The sequence below is a fragment of the Lynx canadensis genome, chromosome X (assembly GCF_007474595.2).
Source record: "Lynx canadensis isolate LIC74 chromosome X, mLynCan4.pri.v2, whole genome shotgun sequence".
Taxonomy (NCBI): Eukaryota; Metazoa; Chordata; class Mammalia; order Carnivora; family Felidae; genus Lynx; species Lynx canadensis.
Genome location: NC_044321.2, coordinates 17899041 through 17920254, shown reverse-complemented (window position 1 = coordinate 17920254; position 21214 = coordinate 17899041). Strand labels below are relative to the sequence as shown.

The following is a 21214-nucleotide window of genomic DNA, read 5'->3' as shown; positions in this document are numbered from 1 at the left end:
AAGTAAGGAGGTTCCAAAGAAGAACTTGGAAGGTTCAAAGGTTTACTCTTGGTGATGAAAGTAAAGAAATAAATATTGTTTAAATTGTCCTTGGAGGTTCGAAGTTCAGTGCTGGAAATGCAAACTGAAGGCAAGGAGCAAGGATGGGAGGCGCTGAGCATGGTGGGGGCGCCTTTTCTTTTTTTCTAATTTTTATTTAATTTATTTTTTAAATTTACATCCAAGTTAGTATATAGTGCAAGCAGCCTCCTAAACAATGTTCCAGCCAGACTGCTGGTGCAGAGCAGACAGGGTTAACACTAGAATTCATCTACTCCTCCCCTTCCTTCTGGCAACACAGCTCCTCTCACAGGTAAGCAATGAATCTATTTTGAAAATCTCTAGAGAAAGAGATCCTACAACTATCTTTGGCAATTCAAGGTCATATGTAGCACTTTACACTCAAGAAACATCCCTAATCATACCTAACCTCAGATTTTCGCACACTACTTCTTACACCATTCTCTCTCATTCTTTTCACAGTACAGTTCCAAAGCAGCTGGGTACTATCTTCTATGTGATCCACAGGAGTTAAACACACACACACACACACACACACACACACACACACACACACACACGTTTATATATAAATATAAAATCTACTTCTTTTGTAGCTTAACCCTTTGATATGACCTCAAAATACAGTTGGTTTATGCTGTTCGGTACAAAGGTCAATAATCTAGTGACTTTGAGGGCCAAAATGTATCCAAAACAATTGTGTTATTGCTTAGTAGTAATGACCCACCAAAAATTCCTGTACTCACTTCTAATAACCAAAACGTCTGTGAAATGAAATCACTGCTTACAAAATTTGTCATTCACTTCTAATTGAGAGAACAATAAATTTAAAATACTTTTTATAAGTCACAAGCTATTTAAAATGCAAAAAAAAAGACAGCCACAAAATCATTAGTCCTCTATTAATTGGAAAATTACACAAAAGCTTCTGACACAAAAACAAAGTAACACCTACGTAAGTGAAGAGGAAAACAAGAGAGGGAAAGAAGCAAAGATCAAAGAACCAGGTCAGGAGGAGAGAGGAAAAGTGTTTCAGGCAGTTGATCCAGGTCTCTGAGGAAATTTAGGTCTCTTTGGCCTAGCAGAATTAGGATAAAATCAAAGACTGAACGAAAGTCAAGATAAAGTTAAAGACCAAAACCTATCCCTGAAGATGAAACTTCACCATCTAATATGTTTATCATGTATATTTTGAATATTCAGAATACCGAAAATGAAAAATAGTTACAAACAGATCAACAGATCACTAAGATATATTAATATTGTAATTAAAGTGACCCAGTTAAAAACATCGGGAAAAATGGGAATAAGTTGATAAGAGGGAGTGGAAACAATCTAAGAGACTCTTAAACACAGAGAACAAACTGAGGGTTGCTAGCAGGGTGTTGGGGGAAGGGATGGGCTAAATGGGCAATTAATGAGGGCACTTGCTGAGATGAGCACTGGGTGTTATATGTAAGTGATGATGAGTCATTAAATTCTATTCCTGAAATTACTATTACATTATATGTTAACTAACTTGGAATTAAATTAAAAAAAAAAACAGTAAGATTGTCCCAAATATTGCTGCAAATATCTTTACATGGCCTCATCAAAGTACAACTTGAGTGTGCTTTACAGTAAGTACATAAGGTTTAACTTAATAAAAAGAAATAAAGCAAAAAGAGAAAAAAGTAGAACTTGGGCTGCAAAACTCCCTCTGTCCCATCCCTAAAAATGATTTTTATTGGATTAGTTAATACACGACTGTTCTGGCATGTATAAGTTATCCAATGATAATCTTCTTCAAACTTACCCGCGAGAATTCAAGCCACCTATACTGAAAGCGCCTGCTGAGGTTTGGAATTCTGGAGTAAACCATCCTCCACACCAAATAGTTGGCAATGGTCCTGTTAACAGAGAGAAATGCACATTTATTATAATTAGGCTGATATCGGATACTCTGTAGAACACCTTAGGGAAAACTGTTGGCAAAGCTCCATGGAGGGACCTCTTGCTCATACAAAACTATAGAACTTGTACTTGATAAATGACATAAGATGATACAATGTCAAAAAGCTCAATCCAAATTGGCCAGCTTTTCACCACTTAATACAGAGGGATGAAATGAAGATTTCAGCCCGAAGCCTCAGCGTGAACATTTTGCTTTCCCTCTCAGGGCACAGAATCCACTGCTGCCTAGTCCTTCAGGTCTAGAAACTGTTCATGCCCCGGAATTATTAGGTGACTTGATAAAATGCAGATGAATTCTTACTTTTGGAAACAAACAGAAATACATTGGCTAAAACCACTTATCTAGACTCGCACCCTGGTTCCATACTTACATGAGCTTGAGCTTGTCACTTAACCTTGATCATTTTATCCTTTCTCGTCATACAAGGAGGGTGATCCCTATCTTATAGGGTTACTGTGAGGTTAAAATAAATAACAAAATCCTGGATAAAGAGTAAATTCCATACTGTTTGTCGTCATTCTCTTCCAAACATATAAACAATTCATGCAGTGCCTGTAACAGATATTTCTAAAAATCCATTACATTTTGTTCAGTGTCGCCTTTTTCTCTAAGCAAAAGATGCCCTGACCTCAGAAGGATACGTGATCTGAGTTAATTTCTAACTCAATAGTGATGATGAATTTTTAATGACCCATCCCCTCCTAGCTGTGCCATTACCATGGTGACTAATAACACACATTCCTGGGATAGCTCTTGGGTCACACAGCCATGTAAGAGCCATGTGACACGATGATGATATCTGGCCCATTAAAAACAACCCACACTCTCATTTGCATGGCGCTCTAACCCGGTGGATGTGCATTCTCAGCAATTAAATATATTTCACCATATATACCTAGTACATAGTTATTGTAATACTATAAAAATGGTTATTTTAAGGGTGCCCGGGTGGCTCAGTCAGTTAAGTGGCTGAATTTGACTCAGGTCATGATCTCATGGTTCGTGAGTTTGAGCCCCATATTGGTCTCTCTACTGTCAGCACGGAGCCCACTTCAGATCCTCTGTCCCCTTCTCTCTCTGCCCCTCCCCTGGTCACTCGCTCGCTCTCTCAAAAATAAACATTTAAAAAATAGTTATTTTAATTTACATAGAGATATACTAATGGAATAACATACTAAGAATGTTTTTAACAAATACAGAAATAAGAGTTTCAAAAGATAAAATGAATAGATATTTTCAAAAGTCATTAATTAATCCTTCAAATGCTATTAGTTAATTCTTCAAGACACATTATCGACATAGATTAGGCTAATACAACAATAACGTGGATATAAAGCCACACTTCATATGGCTGTCTTGACTATTTCAAAACATTTTGAACAAATATATGAGCTCTCTCTCCCTCTCTCTCAAAATAAATAAATAAACATTAAAAAAAGATTCAGCTTTGTGAGAGGAACAGGGATGGAGCTGTGCCTAAAGACTAGAAGGTATAGGACTGTGAGGCAGGATTATGAACTCCGGATGGGCTAAATAATTAGGAATTGCTTGTGTATTGGAGAAAATGGTGAGCAGGGTCATCACTCGCAGAGACAGGCACAAAGTCTGGCCACAGAGAAGACAAGGCAGGCAGCAGTCAGGGCCCAGTGTCTCGAGTGTCAAAGGAGGCGAGCCTGACTGACCCCAACGCCAGGTCTCCACGTTTCCCCTAGGCACAAGAGCTGTGCTGGATCCGCAGGTGAAGAGTAGAAGGAGGTCTGTGGCCAGCAGATACGCTTACATGAGTTCAGAAGGTACTCCCTTCGAGGGACAATGATGAGTGAGATTCAGTGGGGAGGTTGTTGAGATAGGCCTGACGGTGGTTGCTGAAGAAGCAGTGCGGTGCAAGTATGCTGGGGTTTGAGAAGCATGGGCACTGCCACTATAGGAGAGGTGTTCTTGAGCCTATCTTACATATAAAGAAACTTGAGGCCTAGAACCATTAAGTAACTCCTCATGACCACATAGTCAGTGCATCTCCAACTTGGTACGAACACTTGAGGGGTTCAAAAAGTCCACATAAATGCTAGGCCACTTTAGACCAATGAAGTCAGGACCTCTATATAGGGTGGGATCCACCATAAATAATGTTTTTAAGTTTCCCCCAGCTGAGTCCAATGTGCAAACAAGGTGGAGAACCAGTGTAATAAGCAATGGAGGCCAGACCATATAGAGGTATGTCTACCTCGAAAGCCTGTGTGCTTTTCCCGTGCTACACAGGGATAAATTAATGCCTCTAATTCAACAAAGATTTCCTGGCCAGTCAAAAGACCCCAAATGCTTTGCAGAAATCTGTGGGTGCGAAAAAGGAACAGCGTGTGAGGCCTTCATGGGCAAGGCATTACTAAGACGACAGTGTAACAAGACCTCCGTGAGCTGGAAGATGGAGTGCAGGGAAGCTCGCACAGCAAGACAATGGTGCTGATGAGCTGCTCCAGTGCTTTATAAATATACCGACGGAGTGCTAGAAGCGCAGCTTTCCAGTGCTAATATTACCACGCCAGAAACAGATCTGACCGTAATGACTGAATCACTGCCACCTGATGCTCACATATATCAAAAAACAAAACAAAAATCAGATTCAGCAACAGTCCTTCAAAATAATACATAATATCTTTTTTTTTTTCAAAAAGCATTTGCAGCAGCATGGTAATTTCCCCAAATGGCAATAAATAAAACAGAGGAAAGTAAAACATCTCGGGAGAGATCCCGCCATTGAGAGCGCAACATGAAATAATTTCCCAAAGCCTCTGACTGGGAAGAGATTTTTGAAGAAGCTTTTGCTGTCCTTTGTCAATTAGTGACAGCTTACATTTGTTTGCATTTAAGAGAGCATTAAGTGCCTTTTTTGATCCTCATGACAATGCTAGGGGATGGTTATTATCCTCATTATCAAACAAAGAAAACAGAGTTCAAGGGACTAGCAATTACGTGGCAAATCCAGAACTAACATTTGCTCTTCAGGTCCTCTAAGTCAAACTACCTGAGGTAAGCCAAACAGGTTCTTCTCAAAGCTTCTCAAAGCCAAAGAGATCTTCCCAAATCCTAGAGGCTGCTCAAAGGTACATTTAAGGCAGTGGTTCCAAAGTGTGCCCCCAGACCAGCAGCTACAGCATCACCTGAGAACTTGATAGAAAATCCCTAGGCCTCACTTCAGATCTAATCAATCAGAGCTATGGGATGGGACCTAGCAGTCTATTTTAACAAGCCCTTCAGGGAGTGCTGATGCTTGTCAGGCTTGAGAACCACTGGTCTAGGAAAACTCTATCTCCTCATCTTTCTGCAAACACAGCTAAACTAGGACTTTCTAAATCCCAGATCAGTGCTTCTTAAACTTTCATGTGTATATGAATCCCCTGGGGATCTTACTAAATTGCAGCAGGTCTGGAGTGGAGCCTGATTTCTGCATTTCTAACAAACTCTCAGTCCAGGCCCATATTGGTCTCCATGGGTCATACTTTGAGCAACAAGGCCCTAGATCACCCTCAGCAGTGCTGAGCCCTGTAAGAGGTCCACGTAACAACACATTTTCCAGGTCAGCCTCTACGACCCTATGTTCATTAAAAATCATCTCACTGTACACCGTGCTTGCTTTATATTAAACTAATACTGAAGACAGGAAAGATCACAGAGGCTTGGCAAAATCTCCAAGGGTTTGCTTTAGGCCAGCCTGCTTAAAAAACAAAACAAAACAAAGCACTGATGCAGATGATCTCTAGGAGACCAGGTCTTGCCAGGAAGACCCTGAGAAAAATCTCTATAAACCCATCCTTCCTCGGCCTCTCCCCTCCTTCCATTTTGCTCCTCAGACCAAATTAGATGGTTGATTGTCTGAGGTAGCCGCAAGTCTGGAGTCAGGAGAGATCTGATGGGAGGACAGAAGGGGAGGGACATCTGCAGCACCTCTCAACCAGTGACATACTAGTAAATGTTTCACAACTGGCTTTCCAAGAGGGGAAAAAAAAAAAAAAAAAAACAAAAACACTTGCTTTGTAGAATTTGCCGATTTCCATGGTGTGAATATTCCCACCAGAGTTGATTTCAAACTGTTCACATGAGATCACTCAACAGTGAGCTAGGAAGAGACGGGCATAACTTGAGGGACCTAGCACATCACAGCGTCTTCACCCCTTCCACCTTGACCGCCAACTCCTTTTCACTACAGACAGCCTCCATCTTGTGCCTCCAAATGGCCCTGCCCTGGCCACCGACTCCCTGAACTGCAAGGGCCAACGCAGCCTCTGGCGCCACCTCTGGGAGATGCCATTGCTCTAGTTTTGCACCATGCACCATCATTTGCCAGGGAGCAAGTGCCACTGCCCCCACAGCCATTGGGTCAGAAGGAAAACCCTAATACCACGAGGCTGCCAGGGGGCATGCTGTAAGAGGGGAAGCAGCAGTCGAGCAATGACCAGCCGATACCAACCCAGGATGGCCTTTAACCAGGAAATGCCAGGGGAACTATCTCCAAAACTAGCAGTGAAATGTCTGAAAAGGGTCTCTTTTCCATACAGGGACATGTATGTAAGAGACAGGACGTAGAAATGAGGGTGGCCCAGTTTAGAATCTCAGCTCTACCTCTGCATCAAGGTATGTGCTGCAGAAATCCCTTTCCCTCAGCTTCTTCATCTGTAAAGTGGGAACAAGACTTGTTTTTTTTTTTTTTTTTTTTTTTTTTTTTTTTTTAAGATCAAAGATAACTATTTGGGTGCCTGGGTGGCTCAGTTGGTTAAGCGTCTGACTTCGGCTAAGGACATGATCTCACAGATTGTGGGGTCGAGCCCTACGTAGGGATTTGTGTTGACAGCTCAGATCCTGGAGCCTGCTTCGGATTCTGTGTCTCCCTCTCTCTCTGTTCCTCCCCCACTGACGCGCTTGCTCGCTCTCTCTCTCTCTCTCTCTCAAAAACAAATAAAACATTAAAAAAAAAAGATCAAAGGTAACTATTAATCATAATGGTGGTTAACATGAATAAGTCTTCAAAGGTAGTGACATGATGGGGAAAGATAGGGTAAAATAGCTAGAGAGGGAAAGGTTAGGACTTGAGATCTCTGAATGTAGAAAAAATATATATATTTTAAAACAGTGCTGGGAACGTCTGACCATGAGAAAAACTCCTTCAGGACTGACCATGAGAAAAGCTCCCTCAGATCTAAAGTTTTTCTTAAAATTGTAACAAACACTACCTACTCCCCTGTCATGTTTCCCACAGAAATGAACAACTCAGCACCTACAGTTATCAGGCCAACAAAGAAAAAAAGTGGGGAGGGACGGACCAAAACCCTATAAAATAAAGTCCTTTGCCCATAGTCAGGGGTCCTCACTTTCAAATGCCCCCTCTCCGGAAAGAGAGCTTTTGTGCTATTCTTACTTTTGCTATTCTGGCTTTTTAATAAACTTTTGCCTGCTGCTAATTTTATTTGGTGTCCACCTCTTCATTCTCTGAAGCAGCTACACAGTGAACCCTGGGTACTGAGGTAAAAATCCTGCAATGGTAAGAGTCCCCCCCCCCAAAAAAAACAAACCACTAACTGAAAGACTCTCCTGGGGTTCTCTTTGAAATACGGATTCTGGGGACTTGCCTCAGAACTACTGCACCAGCCCCTGTGGAGGAGGGGCCTCGGGAAAGAGGCCCAAAGAGGCCCTTTTCCCAAGGGCCCAAGTGACAAGGTGATGCTGCCAGCATTGCTGGTCTAGGGAGCACACCTTGAATAGCCAGTCTCCACCCCACACAGACACTTACCTAGCTCTAGACTCAACTTTCACTTGGAAAATTTTCATAGGATCACTGCTTATCTCTAAGTGGCAGAATTTTCAGTAGATTTATTATCTCTTCTCTCCCTTTTCTGTATGCTTTCCTCAATGAACACTTATTCCCTCTATCATGAGAAAATATCATCTTAAAAGGAAAAGCAGCTCTTCCAAAGTGTTGAAGTGTTCCCACAAGTAGGGATGGATGCTGAAGTTTATTTCTAGGATTTCTGCAGGCGTCTTTTCTTTTTTAACATAAGTCCCGGCAAGATAGCCTTGTCTGAGTCCAAATAAGAAAATAATGATTTTTAATTATGGCCTGGCAATTAGCCTAGTAAACTGCCTTTGAAAATGACTTGACCATTCTGTGCTTCATTTTCTGTAGTCAAATCTGAAGGCTTCATCAAGATGTACAATTCTCTTGCACGGGCGATTTCAGGATTTCCTTGTTTTGTAGTGCTGAAGTAGCAAAGCAACAAATTCTAAAACATGCTTTAAAATAAGGAAAACCAGACAGTTCCTGAAGTTGTTTCATCCGTCCAATTTTTCCACGGCTGTCAGAGTACTCTTATTCAGCACAGGGGCTTCAGTAATATTGCAACAAAGGGGCTTAAAGGCTAAACAGAAACCAGGAAAAAAAAAAGGCAGCAAAGGACAAAGAATGAACTGGAAAAAAAAAAAAAGATATTCATATAGAAAGCTCAGAAAATAATATATATAACTAGTTCCCAAAACTAGGGAACAATTTAGGTTTTCAGACAGAAAATATGGAGAAAGATGAGAAATAAGGAGCAAAAACATTGTGTATTTGCTGCTATCACAGCAAGTAAATTACATCAGATGATCATTTTGGCCAATTTGTCACAAAGGGCACCACGATTTTCCCTAAGACTCTTTTGATGTAACTTTCTTTAACAACAGTTATACCAAAGATATTCGAGGAAAGGCTTTATAATGAATAAAGAAAAACAAAAGTCACAATAAAATGCAAAAGAAAGCTCTTACTTCTTCCGCTCAGAGCCTAATATCCTAAACAAATCCTTAAAGTACTGCGGGACACGGACAACCACGTTCTCTGAAGGGTCAATGTCTTTCAGACCTGGGTAGAGTCTAGAATCGATGACCTTCTTGATGTAGCCCAGCCAGTCAAACTGAGGAGAGAGAGAAAAACATCGACTGAGAGAGCACCTGTTGGGCAGCAACCAAGGAGAAAGGCAAATATAGTTGGCTGAACGTAGTCCATCGCTTGTAATGGATTTGTGACCAAAGTTAGAGATGTAACTGCTCAAATCTACAAAAGAAATGACTGGTCACTGCCACCCAGACCTACTGCCTGAATCATAGATTCCACACGTGCTCTGTACCATCTGCCCAGACAGCACATCCCCTCACACGGTGACAGGCACAGTCACTCACTCCCTGGCCCCTCCGGCACCCTCCCTCTCTCCTTAGCTCTCCCTCCTTCATTCTCTACCCCCACCTGGACTCCTTCCTCCCATTCCTTTCCCCACACACTCCATCCTTGTGCTTACCCTCACCCCTGCCCCCTGCCCCCATTCACTCGTGTCCACACACAGATGCCCCACATACTACTGGCCTCCCCTCTGGTGCAGCCTTTCTTACACAGGGAAAAATAGGCAGCAAGTAACATGTGTCCCCTCTTCAGAGCATCACTAACTTGGTGTTTTTAACCGGCTACCCCAAAAGTCATTTCTTGTCTTTTTTTTTTTTTCCTCCCTTTCCTGTATCCACTATTGAAATGGAAAACCAGTTAGTCACTTGTGGCCTCCCCTGTAGGCAAGGGATGGCCATGGTTCCCAATCTTACTCAAGAAATAAAGGGAAGATATGTGGGAATATCCTGGAAAAGCTTCGTGGTTGTTTTTTTTTTTTCCTGCTAAAAGAGACAGATATGGCTATCCTGGCCCTTCCCCTTTCTTCCTGACCTGATGGCAGGTGTGAAACGTGGGGCTGTGGCAGTCACCTCGCAGCCATGAGTCATCACACAGGAAGTCAAGAAGCCAACAGACTTAGGAGAGTGGAGTGGAAAGAACAAAACGTTGGTCTTTGACAACACTGTTAGCCAGCAAGAGCAATACCAACAGCCACCTACGTTTAGACTTTTGTCATGTAAGAAAATGGGCTTTAAGTTTTTAAGCCAGTCCTGGGAAGGTTTTCTGTTTCCTACAAAAGAAAGCATCCTGAGGCACAAAGGATATCCTATGTGGTGAGTGACAAATAGGATGATAACCAATAAGAGTGGTAGGTTTCACAAGGCAAAAGTTTACACACACATGATGCAAAGTCACTCGTAAAATGACCAGTTAAGATAAAATTTCCTAGATCATTTTCACCAACCTGAGGAATCATAGCACTCAGCTGGGAAATGTTCATTTTGTTATACATGGCCTCACTGGTTCGGTTTTCATGTGGAATCATTATCTGTTGGAAAGAGGCTTTGGTTATTTTTTCAAACAAACCATTTCTTGATGCATGACTACTTTCTACATGTGCCAAAACATCTGCCTAGTATCATAAAGGTTTTCAAGATTTCGGTGCAGTGCTGAACTTGGGAGACGGGGGGGGGGGGGGGGGGGGGGGGCATCACTTTAGGCAAAATTAGCATTACAATAATAAAAAGAAACTTTCCTGTCCTGTTCAGTGTGAAACACTGTCCTCACCATAAAAACAACTTCCCAAATCCTTTCCTCACTTGTAATGTGGTTGGACAAAAATCTATTACTGGCTCAGGTTTGATAGCCAAAGTGAGATTAGGCAACTAAGACACACATCCAGCTTCACCTGTGGTATCCAGATAATGATCTGAATAGCTCGTGAACCACAGACCATCCCTTCATCCCTCGGAGCCTATTTTCACTAAAGAGCACTGGACTATCAGGATACCACTGCCATCTGTGATCATTCTGTCGACAGCTCATTATCTCCCCTCTCCTCTTTCCTCTGCTTTCTCTGGCCTTGAGATTCCCCTGTCACCACTGCTCAGGGAATGAGTTCAGTTACCACTCAAATACATATTTCTAAGTCTACATGTCCGGCCTTGATTCTTCACACACTTTCTACTCCCAATACTCAGGCCCTTGGCCACTGTGCCAGTACCAAATCTAAGCTTCTAGCCTCTGCTGTGATGAATCTAAGAAGAGCAGCAATGATTATCTTCCTCAAGGACCACCTTAATCACTTCCATGGACAGGAAGTAGCTCCCCATAGCCCTAAACCACGTCATGCTTTTGCCATAAGGCCCTCCATCATCTGACTCCCTTGCATTAAACTTGTCACCTCCTACCTCATGTCTCATGCAGGACTCTCCTGCCCTGGCACCCCCATCCACCATCACCACTCCCATAGTTTGAACTATGATTCAAAACTTTGCCCAACATTCATTTTCTCAGTCAAACGTTCCCAACTAAACTCTACTTCACTCTAATTACAAGGGCCACTCCATCAACAAGACCTCCCTTTGTACACACTTCTTTCTAGCTGGTACTGGTTAAATGAACACTTGCATGGCTAGATTGATATGGACTTTTTGTGCTTGGCTAGGCTGTCCTGTCTCCCCAGATTCAGAAGTTTCCCTAGTACTATGTGTCCCACTAATTTTGAATGACCTAGGCGTGTACAAGATGGGAGGTGAGAGTTACTGGCTGGCCAAAAATCCATGCACCATAGATTTTTCAAGACAAAATCACACAGGGCTGAGTGATCGACATCGGCCCCCTCTTTTCTAAATGCTTCAGTGCCCTCAGCTTCTCCACAGGAGATACTTCATGAATCTTACAAACACCTTCCTGGATCTGTCTGAATCGTCGTTGCCTCAGAGAATGTCTCTCCTCCCTCTCTACTAGGGCTCACAGCCCCAGACTGAAGCCCTTTGGCCTCAGAGCTGTTTTCAGCTCTCTGCCAACTACTTCCCCCCACCCCGTGGACTTGTCACTTCATTTAGCCTCTCAACAATTCCCAGTCTTGCCTCAACCCAGCTGTTTTTAGTTCCCTTTTTGGTCCAAATCCCTGGCTCAGGGCAAGGCCTTCTCCCCCTATATCAGAGGTTTAGTCCAAATTAGAGCTCTGGGTCTCCTATTTGCCTGGGAAGGGAATCCAGATGGCCTCTAGACATGACTTAGAGGCCCAGTCTTTGACTCCACAACATCTGCAGCCGTCTTCACACACTCTTCAAAGGTAACTGCAGGAATGAACTTTTTGTTCTGCAAGTAGGAGTTTGGAGAGAGGTAACAAGTACATCACTTCAGCTGAGAGAAAAGAAATCCTCCTGACCCTTATCAATTATCCCTACTCCATACCTGAACACCATACCACCACTTTGCCTAACACCAAACCAAGCAGCACTTGGACTCACATGCAACTCCATATTTTTACCAACTTCTATTATAAAAGACTATACTCCATATGCAAGATCTTCTTGATAAAAGTATCATTTTTTTGTCCACTACAAGGTATCCCCACAAGCAGATTTTACATTTGCTCCCTCTGGTCCTGAGAACACATAGGGATTTAATACTTTGCTTCTTCTACAAAAGAAGTTATATTCTTTTTTTTAATTCTTTTTTTTAACATTTATTTTTATTTTTGAGAGACAGAGAGAGACAGAGCATGAGTGGGGGAGGGTCAGAGAGAAAGGGAGACACAGAATCTGAAGCAGGCTCTAGGCTCTGAGCTGTCAGCACACAGCCCGACATGGGGCTCGAACTCAAGGACCGCGAGATCATGACCTGAGCCCAAGTCTGATGCCCAACAGACTGAGCCACCCAAGTGCCCCGAAAAGAAGTTATATTCTGAACAAAGCTAACCACTGAGGATTTCTCATTGTTCTCCCTCAAGTTTGTTCCTAGGTCTCTACCTGAACGTGAGAGAACTTAAAGTAACTTACACAGAACATAGCATTTACATGTGGCAAGAGAAGAATAAAAAACAGGATTAGGTACAAGGTAGCACCAGGAAAGCAGCTAAAAAATGCTTAGCAGCATGCCCTATACACTTTCTACATCAAATTATGTATCAAATATCTAGTTTGGGTACACAGACTTCCCAAAGCCTCAATCTTAGGTCAGACTGATCCTGAGTGGGAATGATATAAAGAATAGACTAGATTTAAAAAGTCAGTTAAGTGTCCAACTTCGGCTCAGGTCATAATCTCGTGCTTCGTGGGTTCGAGTTCTGGGTTGGGATCTGTGCTGACAGCTCAGAGCCTGGAGCCTGTCTCGGATTCTATGTCTCCCTCTATCTTTGCCCGTCCCCCATTCATATTCATTCATTCATTCATTCTCTCTCTCTCTCTCTCAAACATAAATAAAAAACTTTAAAAAAATAAGCTTCCCTCAAGCCAAATCCATACAGATTTATTAACCAACTATTCTTCTATAGGAACCACACAGAATTTTTTTTAGGAAAACATAGAGGATCTCCCTGGTGCTATTCTTTGGCCACAGCTGAGCAGCATCTGGACTTTGGGCTTCAAGCAGGGAGACAGAAGGAGTGAAGAGCTCTTCTCTCGGTCATGGTTCTTCCTGTTACTTCCCAGAAGGGATGCTATTAGTTATACCTTGGACCCAAAGGACAATGCCACAGAATGCTATTTTTATATTTATTTTCACTCGTGATATACTTCTTTTAAAATAAGGGGGAAAATAAGAAAGAGATTTCACATTAAGACTTACCTCGGCTATCTTAATTTCCAGTCTAAGCACTGACTTCATGTCATGCTCCGCTCGGGAGCTATTAGCTCCCAAAAGCACAGCAGTATCCACCATGAACTTGTAAAGGGCATCCCGATACTACAAGAGATAAAGAAGCAAGTGACCATGACAAGAGCCTATTCAAAAGTATGTTTCAGGGACACGGAAAGACAGAAACAGCAGATGGAAATAAATGTTCTTCATTTTCACTCCGTACTCAAAGTATAGTATAGGCATTCGGCAATACCAACCACCCACCTACCACTTTGAGAGAAAGAAGAGTACAGCTACTTGTGTACTGTTTCCATGAGAGACAGAGATGTCCAGCCACCAAGGGTCAAGAGAACTAGTTTTCTGGCAACCAGTCATATTATGGATACATGAAACATCTCCAAATGAGCCCAGAATAGAAAGCTAAAGGTCAGACTCCTCTTTCCAAGCAAGTGAGGCTTTAATAAAATAATGGGAAAGAACCGTTGCTAAAAGCAGGAGGCATGATCCATGAAGACTAGTGGAAACTGTGATTTATTCTCTTCTGGCTCAATTTACCCACCTTCACATTAAGAAATTAAAGACCTGTGATTGCAGCCCTGTCCTTTAAATTTTGTATGGATTTTACAAAGTTTTCCTCACTGCTCAGGGAACAAAGAAGAGAAGAGAGGAATGATAAAGAGAAACCCAGCAAACAGCATATACCCAGTTTCCTCCTTGCATGTTCATATACCCATTTTCAGGCTATTCACAGGTCATTGGAGAGGGACCCTACTCTGTGGGAACTGTGGAAGTTTGTTGAGGGTCATCTCTCCTTTCAGATATATTTGTGAAAACTCAAAACCCCACATAATAAATTATCTCATAGTTCTGTTATGGGACTAAGATTTCTTCCTAACAGACACTTATGACCTTGAGACCAATATAGTGCTTGCATATAGCAGGGCCTTAACAAATATTTGTTAATCAGTAAGCAAGTTTTGCAAATAGTCTTAATTAGAAACAATGTTTTGTAATTCCCAGTTCAACTTAAGAAATTATTTAGTCAATCAATACATGTATAAAAGGTCTTGCTAGGCATTCGGTGCTTATGGGGGGTACAGATGAAAAATTACATAATGCATGAGTCTGGGTTCTCAATGTATGATCCAGGGAGGGAGATAAACATGTAATTATTAACTGTAACATTAGAGAGACAAAAATAAGTTCTTTAACAAAGCTGCTAAGGGTTTGCAAACTCAAGAACTGAAGAAGAATTCCAGCCTGGAAAAACCGGCACAGCGCACTTGAAGGAGACAGATTCAGGAGCAGTGAAGAGTCCTCCTGTGTGTTGAGTAAGATGCCTTTGTTGGGGGAAAAGTAAAAGTATATCAGACAGCAAAAGTGCTTTAGGATCATGTCATGAAGAGACCTTGAAATCCCTCTAAGGAACTCAGAGCCTAGCGCATGAGCAGAAGCATGCTGGGAGCTGTATTTTGAGAAGGGGTCTTGTCCAGTGGTGCTAAGGAGGCAATGAAATGAATAGGAGGAGGTAACAGTTAAAAGGCTACTTATTGTAGTCAAGTCGAGAGTTAACAAGGATCTGACCTAAGGCACTAAAAATAGAAAGGAGGGACCAGAGACTAAACAGAGATTTTTAAGTGTCTGACTCTTGGTTTTGGCTCAGGTCATGATCTCGCAGTTTGTGAGTTTGAGCCCCCCATCAGGCTCTGTGCTGACAGCATGCGGCCTGCTTGGGATTCTCTCTCTCTTCCTCTCTTTCTGCCCCTTCCCCGTGAGTGCTGTCTCTCTCAAAAAACAAACAAAAACTGTAACAAAACACAACAAAAAACAACCTTCTTTGATAAGTGTCCTCACAAAGAAAGTTAGTTGCTGAAGATCTTACCTAGCTTCCTGCCCTTCATTCAGAACCTTCCGGTTACAGGATTTAGTATCAGCAAAGATGCAAGGACTTCCATTGTGAGCCAACACTTCTAAGTTCCTACATTCTTAGGCTGGCCCAGAAACCAGTGAACTCCCTAGTCAAGGGTCCCCTGGATCTGAGGGTCCTTTGGAAGTTCAACCAAGTTTCCAAAGTGAATTGAAAGTGTCAGGAGTGACGCAGCGCTACTCCAATCTCCAAGAACCTACCAGGTTTCCAAGCCAACCCAAGAAGTCTATCGGAACTGATCCCATCTAGTTCTCATTAACCTTACATTAACCTGTAGCACCTGTTAGGAAAACAGATTCCTGGGCCCCACTTCAAGTCTCCTAAATCAGACTCTCCTGGGCTGCAGCCCAGGAATCAACATTCAACAGGAAGTTCCCAGATGATTCTTAAGCCATACAATTTGAGAACCACTGGTTAACTATGTCAACACAGTTACCCCCCCCCCCCCCACCACCACCACCACCACTTTACTTCTGCAATGTAGAGTGAGCTCTCTACAGTTCTGACTGCAAGCTCATTTCTTGGTTACTTCATTCGGGTGTGCTGTATCCCCAGCTTGATCAACAGGACACTGAGCCTTGATGCCCAGACTTCCAGAAGACAGGGAATGCCATTTGTTTGCCTGAATAAAACACCTCTGTTTCCTGCACTGGGAATATGGTCATCCAATAGTCACATTGCTCATGGCCAGTAAAGAGTCAGGGATTTTACAACAATTTATGAACCCAACAACAGTCTGACAAGGTGCAGAGTTCAACATGGGTAAAACTTACAGACTTGGCTTCTGTGCTATTATCGAGGTAATCTTCCCTCACAGCTAGGGAGAGAGTTGCTTGGTCCAGCTGTTGAGACAAGAGAAAGCATTCTGTTTGTAATGTAAATTCTTACAAACCCTTTTAATAAGAGTCATGAGATCTGCATTCCAGTCATAGTGTGAGTCTCTGTCACCATTACACAAATAGTTGAATGCACTCAGAGCTACATGCAAACAGGTACTTCAGCAATGACAGAAATTATAAAATGTCAGAGACCTGCCCTTCCTCCATGGTTTCTAATCCTTTTGAGGTTCTATCAATACTGAATAGCATCAAGGCTTTCTGAGTTGAAATAGGTCTTGGAAATGATTTGGTTTTCCCCCTTCTTGTGGATAAACATAAGCCAGAGAAACAAGGTGACTTTCCCAAGATAACATGGCTGGGCAGGGCTCAGAGAAGCATCAGTGTCTCCTGTCACCAGATCTAGTACTTTTCTGGTATTTTACAAAATGCCAATCTGGAAAGGGCCGATTGACCACATTTTCTACCTCCATACCCCTGAAATACTATACTGCACTGATTTTTTTTATGTTTATTTCAGAAAGAGAGTGCACTCAAGCCAGGAAGGGACAGAGAGAGAGGGAGAGAGAAAATCCCAATCAGGCTCCCTGCTGCCAGTGCAGAGCTCAATGTGGGGCTGAATCCCACCAAGAATGAGATCACAACCTGAGCCCAGATCAAGAGTTGGACGGACACTTAACTGACTGAGCCACCCAGGCACCCAGATTTTTTTTAATGTTTGTTTTTGAGAAAGAGAGAGAGACAGAGCATGAGCGGGGGAGGGGCAGAGACAGAAAGGGAGACAAAGAATTGGAAGCAGGCTCCAGGCTCCCGGCTGTCAGCACAGAGCCCAATGCGGGGCTCGAACTTACTAACCGCAAGATCATGACCTGAGCTGAAGTCAGATGCTCAACCGACTGAGCCACCTAGGCACCCCCCAGATTTTTTTTATTTTAAAGGAATCAAATGATAATTTTGTTTTGAGATATCTTTGCAAAATTTAGAACTCTCTCTGGAAAGTTTAGGATAGATGATAAAAATACAAATAATAATCAGACAACTTAACAACCAGAGTTATTATGGAAAAGTAGAGCATAATTTCTTGAATTAAACACCTTCAGCACCTTAAAGGCAATCAAAAGGGACAGACAGCGTTTTCAAAGAATGTGCTACAACAAGTGGACATCCATTTGTAAAGCAAAAAAATGAACCTTGATCCATACCTCACATCTTAAAAACTAACTCAAAATGGATCATAGACTTAAATGCAAAACCCAAAACTATAAAACTTCTAGAAGATAACATAGGGGCAAATCTTTGTGACTTAGGGTTAAACAAAGAGTTATTAGACATGACAACTAAAATCACGATCCACAGAAGAAAAAGTAAGTTGGACTGCATCAACATTAAAAAATTTTGCTCTGTTAAAGACACCATCAGGAGAATAAAAAGACGAGCTACAGTCAGAGACAAAATATTTGAAAATCACATATGTGAAAGAGGACTTGTATATAAAGAGCCCTCAAAATGTAACAGTAAGAAAAAAAAACAATTTAAAAGCAAGCAAAAGATCTGAACAGACAATTCACCAAAGAACGTATGAAGATGGAAAGTAACTGCATGAGAAGATGCTCAACATCACTACTAATTAGGAAAATGTAAGTAATAAACAGTAAAACATCACTATACATCATTAGAATGGCAAAAACAAAAGAGCCCACAAACAACCTGCTAACGTAAAAACTGTCCAGGATGGGGGAAAACTGGATCACTCACACAATGCTGGTGGGAATGCAAAATGCAGAGCCACTTTAGAAACCAGTTCGATAGTTTCTTATAAAGTTAAGCAGACACTTATTTATGACCCTGCAACCTCACTCCTAGGTATGTTCCCAAGAGAAATAAAAACTTCTGCTCACACAAAAACCTGCATGCAACTCTGTTCATAATTGCCCCAAACTGTAAACAACCCAAATGTTCTTCAACTGGTGAATGGATAAAGGGTGATACACAAGAAAACACTACTCAGCCATACAAGGGAATGAACTACTGACACATGCAACAACACAGGCAACTTTTAATCACATTCTGAAAAAGGCAAAACTACAGGAACAGAGAAGAGGGTGTAAGGATGGGGAAAACGGTTGACTACAGATGGGCACCATGAGGTAATTTTGTTGGGGGTGACGGAACTGTTCTGTTTTCTGACCATGGTGGTGATTACATGAATATGCGTTTGCCAAAATTTATAGACATGTGCATCACAGATAGTTAATTTCACTGTATATAAATTTAAAAATAAATATTTTTTAAGTTCCAGAACCTACTCCCAATCTATGGCTATTCTTTCTTGAGTTTTAGCAACTACCTAAAGACTGAATAAAATAGATCCCAACAGCAGATTTTCTAATTTATATAATTCACACAGAAAAAAATTAAGCCAAATTAAGAAGATAGAAAATCTAAATAACAAACCAAAAATTAGTAGCATCTGAATAAAAACTGGATCCTACAGGCACATATCATTAGTTTATATTACTGTACACTGTTTTTATCTATCGATTCTAGTTGTTCTTCATTTTTCTACAATCTCAAATATTTTCTTTTTTTAATACATAAAATCTGCAGAGGATCATAGTTTTCCATAAAAATCTCCTTCACATGCAACAAATTCTACAAAGGCCAAGTTAAGAGTTAGTGATGTTATGAAAAATTCAAGGAAAAACACTGCTCTTGTTTCAAGGGGGAAAAAAAGAGGTTTTCATAACATCCATCTTGTCTGCATGTATTACTAAAATCCTCAAATTGCTGTGTTCAATCTTCTTGTGTAATTGGCCCCAAACAACCAAGTCATAAGCCAGACTGGCTTCATCCTACTGAAATTCCCAATCTACCACCATTTCTTCCAAAAATTAAGTGAGCCAGGATCGTGAAACACAATATTATGATTAAGATGCTTTGGCTTTCAATTAGATCTGGACAAGGTGGAGCAGTCTTTTGAGCTTCAGTCACATAGGAAAGGAAACTCAGGAAATGATATCAAGAAAGCCAAAGCTTCCCTCTGATGAAATGAAGTTAAATCTGCTTATTATAAAAGTTTAGATGATTCAATTAAAGTTACTGGACATTTTTTAAACGTTCACACTGTTATAGTTTCTAGGGAACGTTTTCAATACACCAAACAGTTTAAGGTCTGTCAACTAAATCACTTTAGAAGCATATGAACTCTTGAGGCAAAAGACTTTCTCAAGAGACCAACATCAGGACACTGTGTTATTGGAGGTTTGTTAATCCTTGCATTTACAAATGATCTGAATAGCCCAAGTAGAAAATAAAATACGTGTTTTGGAAATCCGATATATTGAACTGAAAGATGAACTTTGTTTCTCCAACTGCAACAAACCTCAGTTTAGGAAAGAAAGCAGTAACACAAAAAGAAACATCTGACAGATTATGATTTAGGATAAAGAAAATACAAAGCAAATAGAAAAACTTCATTTCCAAGAGGGTCTCTCCTTGTCATCCTTACAGATTTTGCTAAAAGTCAGACAAAAGCAGGCCACTGACTAATGAGGACTTTAAGTCACTGTTTCAGTAACAAATACTGAGACAACCATGGTCTTCCAAACATTCTTTCAGGAGCATACATATTCAAGCCTTTTATTGGCCTTTAAATCCTCATTTTTATTCTCTCCTTACGTAAAATAAACCCAAACACATGTAGCAAGGTATGTTTTGGAGCTTTGACTTCTGTTGTTTCCTATATTTTTGTATTTCCTTTCTCCCATTTCAGGCTGTGATAAATCCTGTGCCATCTCGCCATGGGGGAGCTTTACAGAGGACCACTCTGGATTGGAGCACACCCAACTGTCCATCCTTGGCATGGGGATACTTCTGCCCACTGGAAACGTGCTTTCTTTCTTCACCCAAAGATATTGCCACAGTGCTGTGCCTTCCCAAAACGAGCCCTTTTTCTTAGCCCCATGGGTTTATGGTATTAGAAAAGCTAAAAACATTGACAAATATAGTATGTGATGGTAAAAGAACTCTAAGTACATCGAGAGAGGAGACTTTGAAGTAAGAGACTTCTCCCAGAGCAAAGAGATCTCCTAGGCAGCCAGAGAAGTCCAAGCTGGTCATGAGCAGAGCGGGCAGTCACTGCCCCTAAAAAATTGTAGGATCGCAGAATGGGAGGCCCAGGGCTCTGGCAGCACAGCAGCACACTGGAAGGGCCCACGTGGGCTGAGATAATGGGTTTGTTCTCAGAACCAGGTACCTGATGAGTGGAGGATCTCCTACTGGCCCAGGAAAAGGCTAAGAAATGGGGCAAGCAGAAGGTTGGAGAAATGCCCAGACTGGTTCTGTTTCCCACTACAAGGTGGCATGGGAGCTCAGTCAGAGATGAGACCAATGGAAATTGTCTATTTCTTGCATACGTGAACTCGAGATCTGAGAGGTAGGCTGGGTACCAAAAATGAAGAGAGCCAAGTGGTTCTCCAAATGGTTCTGACCAGCTGTCTCGTCACGCTATAAGAGAAGGATACCTCTTGTCATGTGCTACTGTGTGTCAGTATCTATCTTGTAAACTCTCACATAATTCACCTCATTTAAACATCACAGTGACAGTGAAAAGTACGTTCTATTTCACCTGTCAATACTCATGGGGAAAATGAGACTCAGGTGAAGCAGTGTGCACACAGATATTCACTGAGTAAATCACAAAGCCAAACCATGAACTTCAATCTCTTTAACCACAAAGCCTACACTTTTTTCCACTACCCTAGTGGTTTTCAAACTATGTTCCACAAAACATAAAAGATGCTCCAGTGGAGGGGGTGGGCAGTGCACCTGGGTGGCTCAATTGGTTAAGCATCTGACTTTGGCTCAGGTCATGATCTCAGAGTTCATGGCTTTGAGCCCCACATCGGGCTCTGCACTGACAGTGTGGAGCCTGCTTGGGATTCTCT

The 21214-nt window shown here is 41.7% G+C and overlaps 1 protein-coding gene across 1 annotated transcript in view; it reads right to left on the bottom strand.

Annotated features, from left to right (window-relative positions):
- The window catches only part of PHEX (phosphate regulating endopeptidase homolog X-linked), a 228066-nt gene that overhangs the window by 158085 nt on the left and 48767 nt on the right, over window positions 1-21214 (bottom strand). Inside the window, exons 8-12 of the mRNA XM_032592115.1 lie at window positions 16206-16274; window positions 13494-13610; window positions 10162-10245; window positions 8810-8955; window positions 1856-1949 (exon numbers count right to left, since the gene is read on the bottom strand). Of these exons, the coding sequence (XP_032448006.1) occupies window positions 1856-1949; window positions 8810-8955; window positions 10162-10245; window positions 13494-13610; window positions 16206-16274 (510 nt within the window). The remainder of the gene's footprint in view (window positions 1-1855; window positions 1950-8809; window positions 8956-10161; window positions 10246-13493; window positions 13611-16205; window positions 16275-21214) is intronic.